General features: G+C 32.7%; 1 protein-coding gene across 1 annotated transcript in view; it reads right to left on the minus strand.

Moving 5' to 3' along the window:
- Window positions 1–11,437, minus strand: part of Ttc26 (tetratricopeptide repeat domain 26) — a 48,145-nt gene extending 36,708 nt beyond the window's left edge. Inside the window, exons 1-4 of the mRNA XM_035359467.2 lie at window positions 11,237–11,437; window positions 10,863–10,997; window positions 968–1,060; window positions 95–209 (exon numbers count right to left, since the gene is read on the minus strand). Coding sequence (XP_035215358.1) covers window positions 95–209; window positions 968–1,060; window positions 10,863–10,997; window positions 11,237–11,239 — 346 coding nt within the window. The 5' untranslated portion in view covers window positions 11,240–11,437. The remainder of the gene's footprint in view (window positions 1–94; window positions 210–967; window positions 1,061–10,862; window positions 10,998–11,236) is intronic.
- Between the last annotated feature and the right edge of the window lie 4,118 nt (window positions 11,438–15,555).

Consider the following 15,555-nt stretch of genomic DNA (forward strand, 5'->3'; position numbering starts at 1 on the left):
CAGAAAACAGCACAAAGACACCCAACATGATATTTATACATTGCAGGAACATAATATGAAATTAACAATAATTTCAGAGATTTTAAATTTACACCTTTAGTCACAGCTGCATCTGCTTCTTTATACATTCCTAGATAAAAATAACAACATCCTAAGTATGTCCAAACTTCAGCTGGTGCATCTTCTCTCTGCAGAATTTTGTTATATTCCTGCAAACATAAATAAAATTCAGCAATTTACAAATGATTTTCATAATTTCCTCTCACATTAGAAAAGTAATAATTAAACTTTTGAGCTAATATATAGTTTATATGTTAATTTTTCTAATACTTTTCATGCACTCCAGAAGTTTTAAATAATTTTAATAACATTTTAGAGTCTATAACTGAAAATAAACTCACATTTGAATTTCACACATGAAGTCAAATACACATAGCACTTTTGATTACACACAATATTCTTTTAAGATACACAGAAAAAGCAATTGACCAAGCTCAAAAGATGGAAAAATACTCTTGTTTTCCTTGAAATGCGTGATTAAAATATTCACTATCAGACTTAGATGCAAAAAAGCAGTCAGTTTTGGTGTAAAGAACTGTCTTAAGCATACATTAGAATAAAATGCTCTAAAGCACAAATACTGATACATTATATGAGCACACAATACATTGCTAGATATAATTAAAGTCCTTCCAAATACTACATTTTTTGGCTGGTTAACACATAAGTAATGACAGCATTTTTGGAGCAAGGATAACAAATCTACATAGCAAGCTAGACTGGAAGGTTGTATACTTAAAAAATATATATTTTATATATAACATGAAAAATTTGAAAAGAACTAAAATAACACCGTTTACCAATTAATAAACACTTAGAAGAACACTGGAAAATTAATTTAATAGCAATTTTACTTTAGCAATACAACCTGTGTTTTAAAAATTACTTCATTAAATTTAGGATATACCTCCATAGCTCTTCTATAATCTGAGAGATGAAAGGCACAGTAAGCTATCCATAAATCATTCCTGAGGTCACCTTTTCCACTATTTCTAGAAAACTATGGGAAAAAGAAAAGAACTTTATACATATCAATGGAACAGAACTTTACACATAGTAAGATTCATTGCCAGTAGCATAGATAGAATTTTATCTGCCCAGCGTGGTCTCTGAATATGCCACACCTCTTGATATACACTCAGATAATGACGGAAAAGAACATCAAAACAACACGTAGATAAATAGATTCAAACTTTGCATTTATTTTTGAAGAAAAACTTTAATTCAACATTTTAAAACTATATTATTATTTTGCTTGTTTTTTTGTTTGCAAAATCACCCATGACAATGTAGTGCTGCAATCAGTTGATTGTTCTCACTGTTATGCAGACAGTACAGAAAGATTTTTTATACACAACATTATTTTTATTTGTACTCTTAAATGATTTTTATTTTTCACCACACTTATAACAATTGAGATGGAAGTTCGCACTAGTATCACATTATTTGGAGCTTTGTTTTGGAGATTGTATTTTAGAATAAATGACAAAAACTCAAAAGGACTGTCCTTTTATGTTCATGTTTTAATTTTCTCAGTAATAATGGAAATAAAACCCTGAAAGCATAGCTGCATTTAAGGGAAAGATGAAAAGATTACAGCTGCCCCTCCCCCAAATAGAAGTTTCAGTTTATAAATAGAAGACAGTTACAAAAATGTTGTTTTAGATAAAACTCACAGCCCTCTCCCAAAATTAAATCCTAGCTACAGTAGCGTGTAAAATACTTTCTTAACAAGGATCTCAAATTATGATCTCTGTAATCATAATTTAGCTGATATTCGTAATTTGCAATCAAAAGTTTCAATAGAACAAAAAGCATATAAGAAAATAATGTAACTGTTGAAATCATGTACTTTATCTAGATTAAAACTATTTTCTCTCGATTTAACTTCATATGGCAATTTAGAATCTAATTATTCTTCATGTGTCTTGACAATCCACCTGATCAACACCTATAAAATGTTTCACACACACACACACACACACAAAAAAAAAAAAAAAAAAAAACTTAGCACCTTTAAAAATAAGCTGCCCAAGGTGGACAGTCTCCTTTACCCCTTCTACAGCTACACCACTGTTTACTTACTTACCAAAGCTTACTGCTGTGTTTTGAAATATTGATGTTGTTACAATTTAGTACAATTTAGCAATTTAAGTAAAATATCTGAGAATAATTTTGGTTTAATTTCCTATATTTTACTCCATGTAATGACATATACTGTAAACAGCAATATCTCTCAAATTAATCATTCTTTCTGGAATTGCCAGTTTTAATATTAGATGATGGTTAGGTTAATTAGTACTCAATAGTTATCTGTTTTAGAACAGATATTTCCAATGAAAAATATAATAACAAGCATTCATTTTACATATGGGAGAAACCATGAAAATTCCAAACTCATTCAGCACCTAATGAACTACTAATATTTATGTTCGGTAATGGTATGCATATTTCTTTATTAAGATTGTTTAAGATTATTCCATTATAAGGTATCATTCAAAGGATTTAGCACATTAACTATGACCTAGATCAATCACTTTTAAATTACAGAAAAAAAAAAAAAAAAAAAAAACTAACAAAAAAAAAGGGGGGAAAGAAAATCTGAAAGGTGAAACGGACATGCATAAAGGGCCATTTTTTTTAACATTTTGTACATTAACTTTATTTATTAAATATCATGTTCTTTGCACTTAAATCATAAAATTCAGTTTAAGAGCATTATTGCAAAATAATTTTAAATTGAGATCTTTTATTAAATTATCTTTAGAATTTCTGATACATAATCTCACACACTGGAAATAAAAATGTTTTTTTCTGTACAACATTGCCATTGCTCACTTTGAAATCCTTGAGTTTGTTAATCAAAAATTCATTAAGGTTTTACAAAATATGAAATCGATAATAAAAAAAATTCCAAATTTCAAATTTGTGCTTCCAGATGCCCATATTCATAGTAGGATTACGTCATTCAAAAGTCGACGGCTCTATGTACCATTGTTTTAGCACAATGCAAGAACACATACATACATTTATGCAGATTCTTCATTATTTAATTACTTCAAATACAATACAGAGTGATAATATATGGTGGCAACAGTTTGAAAAGTGAAACGGACATTCAGAGTGATTCAACGTAAAATCGCAAAATGAAAACAATAGTCCCTCAGGGGCGAAGCCCCTTTGAACTAAAAAGGAAAAGCTCATAACTACAGAGTGCCTAACTGAATAAAACATCTCAAATAAATGTAAAACTATCAAAAAGTAATTAAAAGGGAAAAGTTTATTAAGTGGTATATTTTAAAAAGAATAAAAGGCAATTATTAAAAAGGGAATTTTGAAAAGTGTACAATATGAAAGATACACCTATCCCTCGATTTACACAGTAGATAGGTTAAACAGAAAACCGTGTAAATCAAAATCTTGGATTTTGCTATGTAAAACTGTGTAAAATGAAAAACACACTAAACGTGCATAATTTAGTTATTTATTTACATAAAAAAAGTAAGACACCTTAAAATAAATAAAGTTATACTTAGTTCATAAAATAACAAATATATGTAATTAATAGAAGTATGTATTTAATTTATTTTGCATTAGGAAAATATAAGATCATTCAAAAAATTATTATAAGTTTAATCACTATCATTACTATCATGGAACTATTAGTCTTTTCTTCTTGACTAGTATGATGTCACTTTCATCACTTGAGCGTTCTTAATAAAAAAGACTCTGATTCAATGGTTGATGAATCAGAGAAGATCTCAGATTGGCAAGACTTTGTAGTGAAATCCGTAATTAACAATTGCCTCGGTTTTTTTCTTCCCTAAACCTTTGTAAACCTTCTCATATTTATTTAAGCACTTACTAAGCTCCCGTTGGAATTGGAGAGCTCATTCAATATTCCTGTCATATTGTAAAAAAATGATTACCTAATTTTCTTCCCAATTCAAGTCTTACACTGATGACTCTTGCTGTGAATGCAACTGGTTTAGATTGCTCTTCATCAGAATCATTGTCTTCATCATGTTTATTTGTTTCATGAATCATGTTAACTAACTCATCCTCACTTAGTTCTTCATCAGCCATTATTTCTTCAATATCTATTTTAGCTAAATCATCAAAACCTTCTCCTGCTATAGTTTGGGCCAATTTAGTGATCTGAGAATATTCATGTTCTAATGGTATCATTCTCATCTTTAGCAGCATCTGGCCATTATGCTTTCCGGCATGCGTTGAGCATTGATTGTTTAATCTGAGTATATGAACAGTCCAACATGCTTAACATAATCTAAGATTGTAAATTTCTTCCAAGCATCCATAAAAGATTCACCATTCTCTATTTGTTCTTAAATATACTTGAAGATTTGTTTGATACACAATGCCTTAAAAGTAGAAATTATTTCTTGATCTAACAGCTGTAATAAAAAAGTTGTATTCTTTGGTAAAAAGGCAACTTCTACATTTTCATGTTGTAAATCTCAATGATGACCAGGTGCATTATCAATTAACAGAAGAGCCTTAAAAGGCAATCCCTTTTTACTTAAATAATAATTTGACATCTGGGACAAACATGTTATGAAACCATACATTGAAAGCTATGGTAGTGACACATGCTTTCTTATTAGCCATCCAATAAACAGGAAGGTTATTTGTGTTTATTCCTTTAAATAAGTGTGTTTTTTATTTGTCAATAACCAATAGTTTCATTATATAATTGCCTGAAGCACTGCAAAAGAAAAAAAAAATTGTTATACGACTTTTCACTACCTTATGACCACTAGCTGATTTGCAAGCTTTAGCTAAATAGGTTTTTTTAGGCATTTTTTTTCCAGAACAATATGGACTCATCAGCATTGAAGATCTGATCAGACATGTAGAAGTTGGCAGCAATGATTTCAGCAAATTTTCCTGGATATTGTTGTGCTGCATCCGAATCAGCAGATACACTTTCTCCTTTCAGTCTTAGAATATGTAAAAAATGTCTTTGTTTAAATCGCTCAAACTAAATATGACTTGGGGAAAAGGATACCTTTTTTTCATCTGACGAAGTTGGTGGTGACTGATTTTTAAGTGCTTTATAAATCTTTAAAGATTATAAAGCACTTAAAAATTAATTATTTGCAATAGCATTAGTATCAATTGGAATCTGTTTTTGATTTTGGTCTTCTATTCATATTCCTAATGCATTTTCATATTTTCCATTGTACCATCTCTTACATATGAAATTGTGCTGTTACTGGTGCAAGTTCCAGATACTACACTTTTTCTAATAGTCTTCATTTTTTCTAATCGTCCTTATTGTGGCTTCATTCACGGAGTAAAATCTAGCAATATCTGTCACTTTTTCTCTATTACATAGACGATCTAATATTTTAATTTTTTTTTCTAAATATATAACTTTTCTTTTTATTTGATTTTTTCCAAATCTTTTAGCATTACAAAACCTGGAAAAAATGTACGTAAATTATAAAAATGCCACAAAAAATATTAATGTTGAAAACTTACCAGTAAACATTCAAATAAGTAGATAAAAATGATTTTAGCTTTGCTGCTAAAATACTGATACTGAACTAATTCATATGAACCAAATAGCTTTACTGTTGTGAAATACATATACATACAGCAGGGATTCCCCTTTTACAACATGGGGAATCTCTATCCTTGTTGTTGCCACCAGTGTTACCAAAAGAATAAGATTCAAAAATGATTCAGATATATACATTTGTGTATATGCAGCTGAATATAAATTTTTACCAAGTTTTTGAAATCTGTTAATTTAAGCCGTGTAAATCGAGGGATAGGTGTACAACATAATATAAATAATCTACATTAGGATTATACTAAGAGTTCGATCCAGGTTTGGTCACAGGTAAATGGGCTGGCTACATGGTTTCATGTATAATGTGAATACAAACCAGTTTTTTCTTAGGAAGTCCTCCATGAAGTCATCTCTCCTTTTAAGCAGAGAGTCCTTGTATGCTTTGTCTAATCTTTACACTTTTAAATGTCTATAATGTTTTTACTGTTTCTTGAATACCAGCTTCTTTAAAAATAAATCACTTATAGAACATTTTTAAACAAATGACATACTAGTATGTGTTTTTACGAACATAAAATACCCAACTATTTATGTTACAGATGAAAATGAACAAAACTAGGATTTTACAACACACACACACACACACACACACAAAAAAAAAAAAAAAAAAAAAAAAAAAAAAAATTACAAGGGCTATTTATGGAATTTGCATTTTCCATAAGATTCAATTCTTATAAAAATTGCAACTTTACACATACTTTAGGAAGAGATCATTTAAGATAAACTGAGGCTAAAACCAAATGATATGTAACAAGGAAGTTTTAATATGTAACAAGGAAGTTTTAATATTAAAACTTCCTTGTTACATATCACATTCATTAGGTACTGTTTAAAAAATTTTGTTCATGCACACACATTTACTAGTTACAATTAAAAAAAATATATTATGCTTTATTATATAAAGCCGGACTTAAATGCGATTTAGCCCACTGCTTGGCAATTTTTTTTAATGGGCAATAAACGCGCCAACATGGCTACTCAATATTTGGAAGCTGTGTTGTTATTCAAATTGTTGCTACTAAATATTATCACCCTGTGTTATTAAGACACAATAACACGCCGAATAAATACTAATTCAGAAGTCAAACAACAAAAATCAGCGTTATACCTACAAAATTTTCACAGGACTAGTTTCGATGGTTTTACCGAACCATCATCTTCAGCTGCAAAACCGCAAATGAACAAGATAGGAAATAATGATTAGATAAGATAAGAAAGCCTGGACAAGAATAAGCAAGTGGCGCCATCTGTTGGCGAAACCAGAACTAAAACATAATTTCTCTAAAAGCCGAAGGCAAATTTGGATTGGAATTAGGATCGTTAACTAGAACAGAAAGATTTTTATGAATGTGAAATGCCTCTAGAAAATCCAGTTCTCCAATGGAAGATGTTTTTTGAATAATTTTGGCAGCAGAAAAATTGAAAGTGTGATTTTCGGACCAACAATGTTGAGCAACAGAAGACCTCTGTGTTTCCTTTTTTCTAACATATGCCTCATGTTCTTTGATGCGAAATTTTAAGGCTCTCTTAGTTTGGCCAATGTAAATTAAACCACACTGGCAAGGAATCCTATAAATACCCCAGGAATTCATATCCGGAATGGGGTCCTTGAGTATAGAAGTTGGAATTTTATTGATGGGAGAAAAAACAACCCGAAAGTTAAATTTCTGCAAAATATGTGCAACTTTATAGCTAATTGATGGAAAGAAGGGAATGACAACAGAATTTTTATAATCTCCTAAAATAAGAGTGTGGCTTTTAGTGTGTTGAGATGAGAATTTTTTAATTGCTTGTTTAATAATGCTGGGTGAAAAGCCCCTGTCAATAGCTATTGCTTTTAAATAATTTAGTTCTTCATCAAGGGCTAGTTTGAAACTTTAAACTTCCCGACATGGTTCCGCTACGTAGACGATACTTTTACCCTGTTTGAAGGTAATAAAGATGATTTAAATAAAGTTCTTTCAACAATGAATTCTACTGATCCTGCTATTCAGTTCACTTTTGAACTTGAGACTTGCAATTCTCTTCCGTTTCTCGACATTCTGGTCACACGTAACACATCCAACTTCAGTACTACAGTTTACCGTAAACCTTCATCGGTTTGCCTTCCACCACACTTTAAATCATGTCATCTGACTAAACAAAAGTTAGGTTCATTTTATTCCTATGTTTTTTGTGCTCTTCAAGTTTGCTCCTCCAAACTAGCCCTTGATGAAGAACTAAATTATTTAAAAGCAATAGCTATTGACAGGGGCTTTTCACCCAACATTATTAATCAAGCAGTTAAAAAATTCTCATCTCAACACACTAAAAGCCACACTCTTATTTTAGGAGATTATAAAAATTCTGTTGTCATTCCCTTCTTTCCATCAATTAGCTATAAAGTTGCACATATTTTGCAGAAATTTAACTTTCGGGTTGTTTTTTCTCCCATCAATAAAATTCCAACTTCTATACTCAAGGACCCCATTCCGGATATGAATTCCTGGGGTATTTATAGGATTCCTTGCCAGTGTGGTTTAACTTACATTGGCCAAACTAAGAGAGCCTTAAAATTTCGCGTCAAAGAACATGAGGCATATGTTAGAAAAAAGGAAACACAGAGGTCTTCTGTTGCTCAACATTGTTGGTCCGAAAATCACACTTTCAATTTTTCTGCTGCCAAAATTATTCAAAAAAGATCTTCCATTGGAGAACTGGATTTTCTAGAGGCATTTCACATTCATAAAAATCTTTCTGTTCTAGTTAACGATCCTAATTCCAATCCAAATTTGCCTTCGGCTTTTAGAGAAATTATGTTTTAGTTCTGGTTTCGCCAACAGATGGCGCCACTTGCTTATTCTTGTCCAGGCTTTCTTATCTTATCTAATCATTATTTCCTATCTTGTTCATTTGCGGTTTTGCAGCTGAAGATGATGGTTCGGTAAAACCATCGAAACTAGTCCTGTGAAAATTTTGTAGGTATAACGCTGATCTTTGTTGTTTGACTTCTGAATTAGTACCCTGTGTTATATTTAAAGAAATTAAATAATGAAGAACCTGCATAAATGTAAGTAAGTTTCTCGAATTGTGATAAAACAACGGTACATGGAGCCATTAAATTTTCAATAACATACCCTTCAGTCTACTTTAACCGCAATAATTTAATAACTTAAATGATAATTCCAGAATGGAATATGCATGGATTAATTCATAATGGTGAGAGACGTTACTTTATTATTGCAAAGCTTAGTTTCTCTAGACTGGCAATAAATCCACTATTCTGCTAACTTTTAAATATAAACAATATGGTTGCTATAATCAATCATTTTAAAGGAGAAAATTGTGCCAAATTGGCGATAGCTTAAGCATATTTTCACCTAAATCTGTAATTATGATAAATTTTGGTCTTAATACTGTCTTTAATAATACAAAAAGTATCTATTATAATATGAAACGTTATAGAAAACAGTACCTCTTTTTCTGCAACATCACACAGTTTCACTAATGCCAATTCTGAAATGCAGTTTTGCAGAGCTTAAATTGCGCCGGAGCCCACCAGAGCCCGGCTCTGGTACTTCTCAGTTTTCGAAATAAATTATAATTTCAGCCCGAGCACCCCGGAGCCCTAAATGAAAGGGCTCAGGCACTTTTTTTTATGCAAATGAACCACAATTTTAGCACAGAAATTTTGTTTTAATAGTAAACATGTCTAAAAGTCCAATTCTAACTTCTGAATGCAAGCTCGTCTTTCCATCACACTCAAGCTTTGCACAGAGGTTGAGAATTTTTAGGAAAGAAAAGCCCTCAATTACTATATGTCAAAGGCTTATTCTTCAGGATATGCAATAAATTTATGAGAGCGAGTAAATTTTGTATTCCTCAAAGAACTAAAAGTGACACCCTGGTCGTGCACATTCCACGCTAGTCACTTCCTTCTGCAGAGCTGTAGATTTTCTGAATGATGTAACCAAACGGGGGACCACTGCTGTCACTTGTACCGAGAAATCTTATATTTATTCTCACGTTATATTTAGGAAAATTTATTCACGAAAAGTAAACAGAGAAAATTTCTGCTTAACGGCTAGAATTATATCGACAGAGCATCGCAATCAGGAAGTCTTGAACTCTTTCCTCTTTATCTTCAAAGCTACACTTTTCAGTTAAATTTTCTTTCCATACCCTCATACTGTTTCTAGAATTCTCACTATTCTCCTTAGTGGATCTTTAATCGTTTTATTTTTTTTTTCCCTTCGTGTGCTGCTAAAAAAAAAGACCGATAGCTGTCATCCTTTGGAATAGTAATTTTATGTATTATCAGGGCTTAAACTCAGATGGAGATTGGCTGAGCTGCTTCTTAGTCCCTTAAGTGGAATCGTAATTCCAGACAATGCCTCAAATAAGACGAGGTCCGATACTTTTTATTCCTATTTAATTATTCAAAATTAATTTAAATTTATTATTTAATTATTAGCTATTTTATTTATTTATTTATTTTTTTCTTCCTTCCTCACAGTCTTCATAGGGCTCTGGCACTTCTAATTTTAGAAATTAAGCCCTGCATTTTTGTCTAATTTTATTACCTACATGAAACTGAAAACTGATATGCTAGCAGAAAGCATGTGAACTATAATCTTGTCTAAAATGGATAGTTTTATGGTCATAAGAAATCCCTATTTGTGTTAAAAGGCATTGCTTGTAAAATTTTACCTATTCATTTTGGCATCAAAGATATTACGTATTGAAAAGCAACAAATTTTATTCACTTTTGGCGATGAAACCTCATTTCTGGTTACCATAATAGTTTTAACTTTGTTTTAGCTTCCTGATTTTTTAAAATGAAAATAGATTGACGTATACATGGACAAAGTTAACGCAGTGCACAATGCCTAGTTTGTGCAATTCCCTAATGTTTTTTCAAGTGAAAATAGAACAATGTGTGCATGGTCACCAAATTGGTGCAATTCTTTGACTTCTTATTTTGGTTTTGTGTAGCGGCCATGTTGATATTAAGCTTTCCTGGCACCAATCTTGGTATAAAAAAAGAATCACCAAAAAAAAAAAAAAAAAAACAAAGGACACCCAACTGTAAACTTTTACCCACATTTTTGTGAAATATGAATTAAAAGCATACATTAATTATGAAAACTGCCAGGTTAAGAAAAACTTCTAAAACAGACTAAATAGAATATAAATAAGAAATCATTTCATATTATAAACCTACTTCTAACAATGTAAGTGCTCCAGTGAAATCTCTGTTTTTAACAAATTCTTCTAGAGTAGGAACTTTAGAGCGGCTCTTAGAATCTACAGAAGCAGTACTTCCACTCGCTTGAGCTGGCTTTGTTCTCGACAACAGCTGCACAAACCATACAATATGTAATTTAATATCATTTTATCAAATACCAAAGTAATTGATACAAAATCATAAAATGTAATGAAACAGAAACAAAAATTTTAGGGGTTTTATAGTTTTGCTTAAGTATGTATTGTTGCACAGTAAAATAGATTTTACTTTTAACCGCAGTTATAATAATTATCTATGACTGACATAACAAGCTTTGGAGAAAAACAACGATAAAGTTAATGTATAAATACCATGTTGCTCTTATATTTTAGAAGGAGATTTATGAATTACTTCAACAGCAGTCCATATATACATGTCGTTTCAAATAAGAAACTAAAACTGAAAAACAGAAAAGGAGACATATTGTAAAATTATTTTAAAAGTACATGCCACTTTTCCTTAATATAAAAAACATAGCAACGGACATAGCAACACCCAAACATTATCTTGTTGCCAAATGCTTAATGAGTAAAAAGTAATTTTATAGGCGATTAACGTGGTAACGTCACTAGATCACGGGACCACTCTTTTCCTCTTCTCTTGCGGAATGTATCTCAAGATTTATTGATAAGAATTTAAAAAGTATCTCGCAATTTAAATCTGAATTTTATTGCGAATTTTCTAAATTTTTTCCGAATAAATGGAAGAATACAGTTGGGCAAGCACAGATTTGAAAGTCCGTCAAAATTGTTCAACCATGGAGCTCAAAATACAGTGGCTGAGAAAAATTAATAATAAAGAGAAAAAATAAAAAGGTGCTTTATGTTGATTATATGAATGAAATCCATTACAAATATGTTGGTTAGTAGTTTTAGGTCAACTTTATCAGTTTTTATTTGTAGTTCTGTAGGATTTACCATCACTACTCAGAAGCATGTAAATATTTCCACTTATTCCTTCAGCACGTGTGAAAAAGACAGCTAAAGAGTGCTTAAAATTCTAACTTCAAAGAGTGTCAAAGTAGTTAAACAATATTTTCGCATATGAAAGGTTGACCATGTCGTGTGAAAGGAATTTAAAGAACTGTGAGAAATTGAGTGCGACTGAGAAAATGGAAGCAGGCTAGATATTAACACTGGTTTCTCAATATCTAAAAGTAGTTAAAAGCGTCTCGTCGGGAACCTGGATACAGTTTAAAAACATTGGTGATGTATGCAGACAAGCAGGTAAAAGCCGATAAAGTGTTACAACAAACCCTCGGGTCTGTTATTTGACAATGATAGCTAAAAAAAGGTAGACAACTAACTCACTGCGGACTGCAAGAGTTTGTTGAAGTTACAGAACCTGACTATCTAGATACACTGTAAGATGAATGTTGCAGAAAGAAGGCTATATGCAAGGAAATCCGTTATTTATGTTCCAATAACTCATGCTGCAACATGCGCCCATTTATAGCGATTTTATTATATTCCGTTTATAGTGATAATGTACTCGTATATAGTTATGTTATCTTAGACTGAAATCGAGCTGTCTTTATCTCTGAGTCTCAATTTTATTTAAAGAGTAACTCCATATGTGTTACAATTCCGAGGGCCAGACAGGAACGAGTGGGCGAGACACTAGAGCTTCTCCAAGTAGTCCCTTAAGTTAGACTTCCACCGTATTAACAATACAGTTTACTTTGATTTTAACAGAACACACTCTAGAAGATAGGCCAGAGAGTCTCCTACCTCTCTTCCCTTATCACTAAACCGTATACAGGACTTTGGTATCACCAATATTTAAAGAACTTACATGCTGCGCAGACACTATACATTTACAAATATCCATACCTTCTGCGGGATTCGAATCCCAACCCCACAATACGGCAACCAGCATCGCTAACCAATACAAAGATCAAGACGACATAATTTGGAGACAGCAAAACACAAGCAATAAGCCTGAAAACATTCGTGATGGTACAAAGATGATGTAAACATATGTAGGAGGCATCATTTTGAACACCCTCATTGTCCGATGCATTTTTATCATTACAACTATAAATCTGAAGCATACTAAGATGAGGCTTAAATTCTATACCAAATTTAGCATTAGAATCGATAGTAAATTTCGGATAAGGTTCGGAGAACAGCCTGAACGCCAAAAAGGGGAGAAACAGCTTATTATGGTAGATCACTTTATGGTTGTCATCCGATGACGTACTTCTTCTAGGAGGACAGCGTGATACTTTTTCCCTGCTAAGGGATTATCTGTAGCAGAAGATCGGGATAGGTATTCGGAAAATATTAGTGTGTTTGCTGTTTGCTTATCAAGCAACGACTATTAAATTAGAAATAGCACATAATGGAATAATGGACTAAAAAACATTTTCTGTTTTCATTTGCTTTGTTATGCTTCCCTGTACTCATCGATGTTTAAACATGGTTTATTGTATAGCTTTTTAGTATTTATTTTATGTGCATTGATTACAAGTAATCTATGAACATTTTCTGGTAATTTCTTTCTTGCAATGTGTGCTTTCATATCGTAGTGCAATAAAATCGTAGTGCAATCGTAGTGCAATTATCTTGTGGGGATAACGTAAACCTGATATAGGCGTGCATCATTTTGAACACCGGAATTGACCTATGCCTTTTTACCATTATAGTAGCTATGAACGTAAAGTATACTGAGGTGAGATTTTTCAGCCAACGTCAAATTCAGCAGTGCAATCGATCATAAATTCCTCCTAATGAATGATAATGCTCGTTTCCGTCGCCCTGCATTAATGATTGATTGTCTTGTGGGTGGAGTGGTCCACATATTTACTAACCTCTATTCTCTGTGAATAAATTTTATTATCGCAGGAACTCCTAAGCTATCTAATATAAAACTCGGAATATGATGTGTAAAACTTGTATTTTTACCACAGATAATCACCCATCTTATTAATTTTTTCTCTAGATATCTCTAAAACGTGCATAAAATAACCTGCTGATTGCCTTCTTAACTTTCTCTCTAACTTAATGTTCTCTCGCTGTTAAAAAGCCACAAAAACTACGGTTTGGTGAAGCTCATATAAAAAGGAAATAGAACAGCTGGAATATAAAAATAGCGTATTAATTAAAATAAACTTTTTAAAAGCGTAAAGTTGTTTAATTTTAATTCACATTATTAGGTTAACTTTTATATTACTTTATATATTATACTTTGCACATTTTTTGTCTCATTTGTGGCTTAACTCACCTAAGAAATTTTCAGTTAATTATAATTAGATTGTAATAGAAATTATAATAATGAGATATCCCATTAACACAGTGCGACCATTCTGCTGTGAGCTACTATTTTATAGTTTTCTGTCGATATAAATAGTTTTGTGCAGTTTGAGCAGTCCGAATAAGTCATCGAAAGTTAGGGTCAGTAAGCGCAATTTAAATAAGTTTTTAATGATGAGATCTGGTTAAAGCACGAGTTAATGCTCCAATCTGTTGAAGACTACGGATTATTGATGCTTCTGTGTAACTACTGTAACTTTTATCAGATTTCGTTAGTGCAAAGAGCAGGAGTTATAATTGTTCCAAACTGAATAACTGCAATCCGTGCTTATTGATAAATATTGTTAAGGATTTTGTATTTATTTAGCTATTTTTAGTACGAGGGGTGATCCAAAAAATGTTTACAAGGCAAATGAAAAAGTATTTATTAACAATAGAAACAAGATACAAATGGGAATCAAGAGACACATCTGACCTTCACTTTTCCACATAGTCGCCAAACCTGTTTAGGCATTTGTCAGAACGTTCGACCAACTTGTTTATCCCGTCTTGGTAGTAATCAGGGCCCTGCTCATTGAGCCATTTCTCGGCAGCTGTTTTCACTGCATCGTCTGAGGTGAACCGTGGTCCGGATAAGTATCACTTCAACGCCGGAAAAATGAAATAGTCACTTGGAGCCAAATCGAGGCTGTATGGGGGTGATTCCAGACCTCCCACTTGAACCTTTGCAGCAATTCCTGAGTCTGGCGAGCTGTATGGGGCCTGGCATTTTCATGCAGAAGAATGACCCCTTTGTTCAGTAATCCAGGCCGTTTGCGTCGGATGGCTTTACGCTATTTTGTTAAGGTTGCACAATAACGATCGGCCTTAATGATATGGCCACGCTCCAAATACTCGATTAGGATAACACCAGTCGTATTTCAGAAAACGGTTGCCATCACTTTACCGGCAGAGGGTGTGACCTTAAACTTCTTCCACGTCGGTGATCCAGCATGTTTCCACTCCATTGTGGCTCTTTTGGATGTGGGGGTGAAGTGATGAAGCCATGTTTCATTACCGGTAACGATGCGATCAATGAAATGTTGGCCGTCTGAATGGTATCGCTGAAGAAATGTGAGGCTGCACATCATTCGAGTGGCCTTAAGCTCCGCGGACAACGCACGTGGAACCCAGCGCGCACAAACTTTGGAATATCGCAACTCATCGGTTACGATACGCTGAACGTTACCATAACTCAGGTCCAACTCTGAGGCAATCTCACGCACGGTTACTCGTCGATCCCTTTGGATGATTTCTTCAACACGTGCCGTGTTGATATCCGTCCTTGAAGAACTTGGACGGCTGCTCGCTTCTATATTGCGGTTTCCCACATGCTC

The sequence above is a fragment of the Stegodyphus dumicola genome, chromosome 9, assembly GCF_044657685.1.
Source record: "Stegodyphus dumicola isolate Sdum_Otavi_A_Nest chromosome 9, ASM4465768v1".
In the NCBI taxonomy this organism is placed as follows: Eukaryota; Metazoa; Arthropoda; class Arachnida; order Araneae; family Eresidae; genus Stegodyphus; species Stegodyphus dumicola.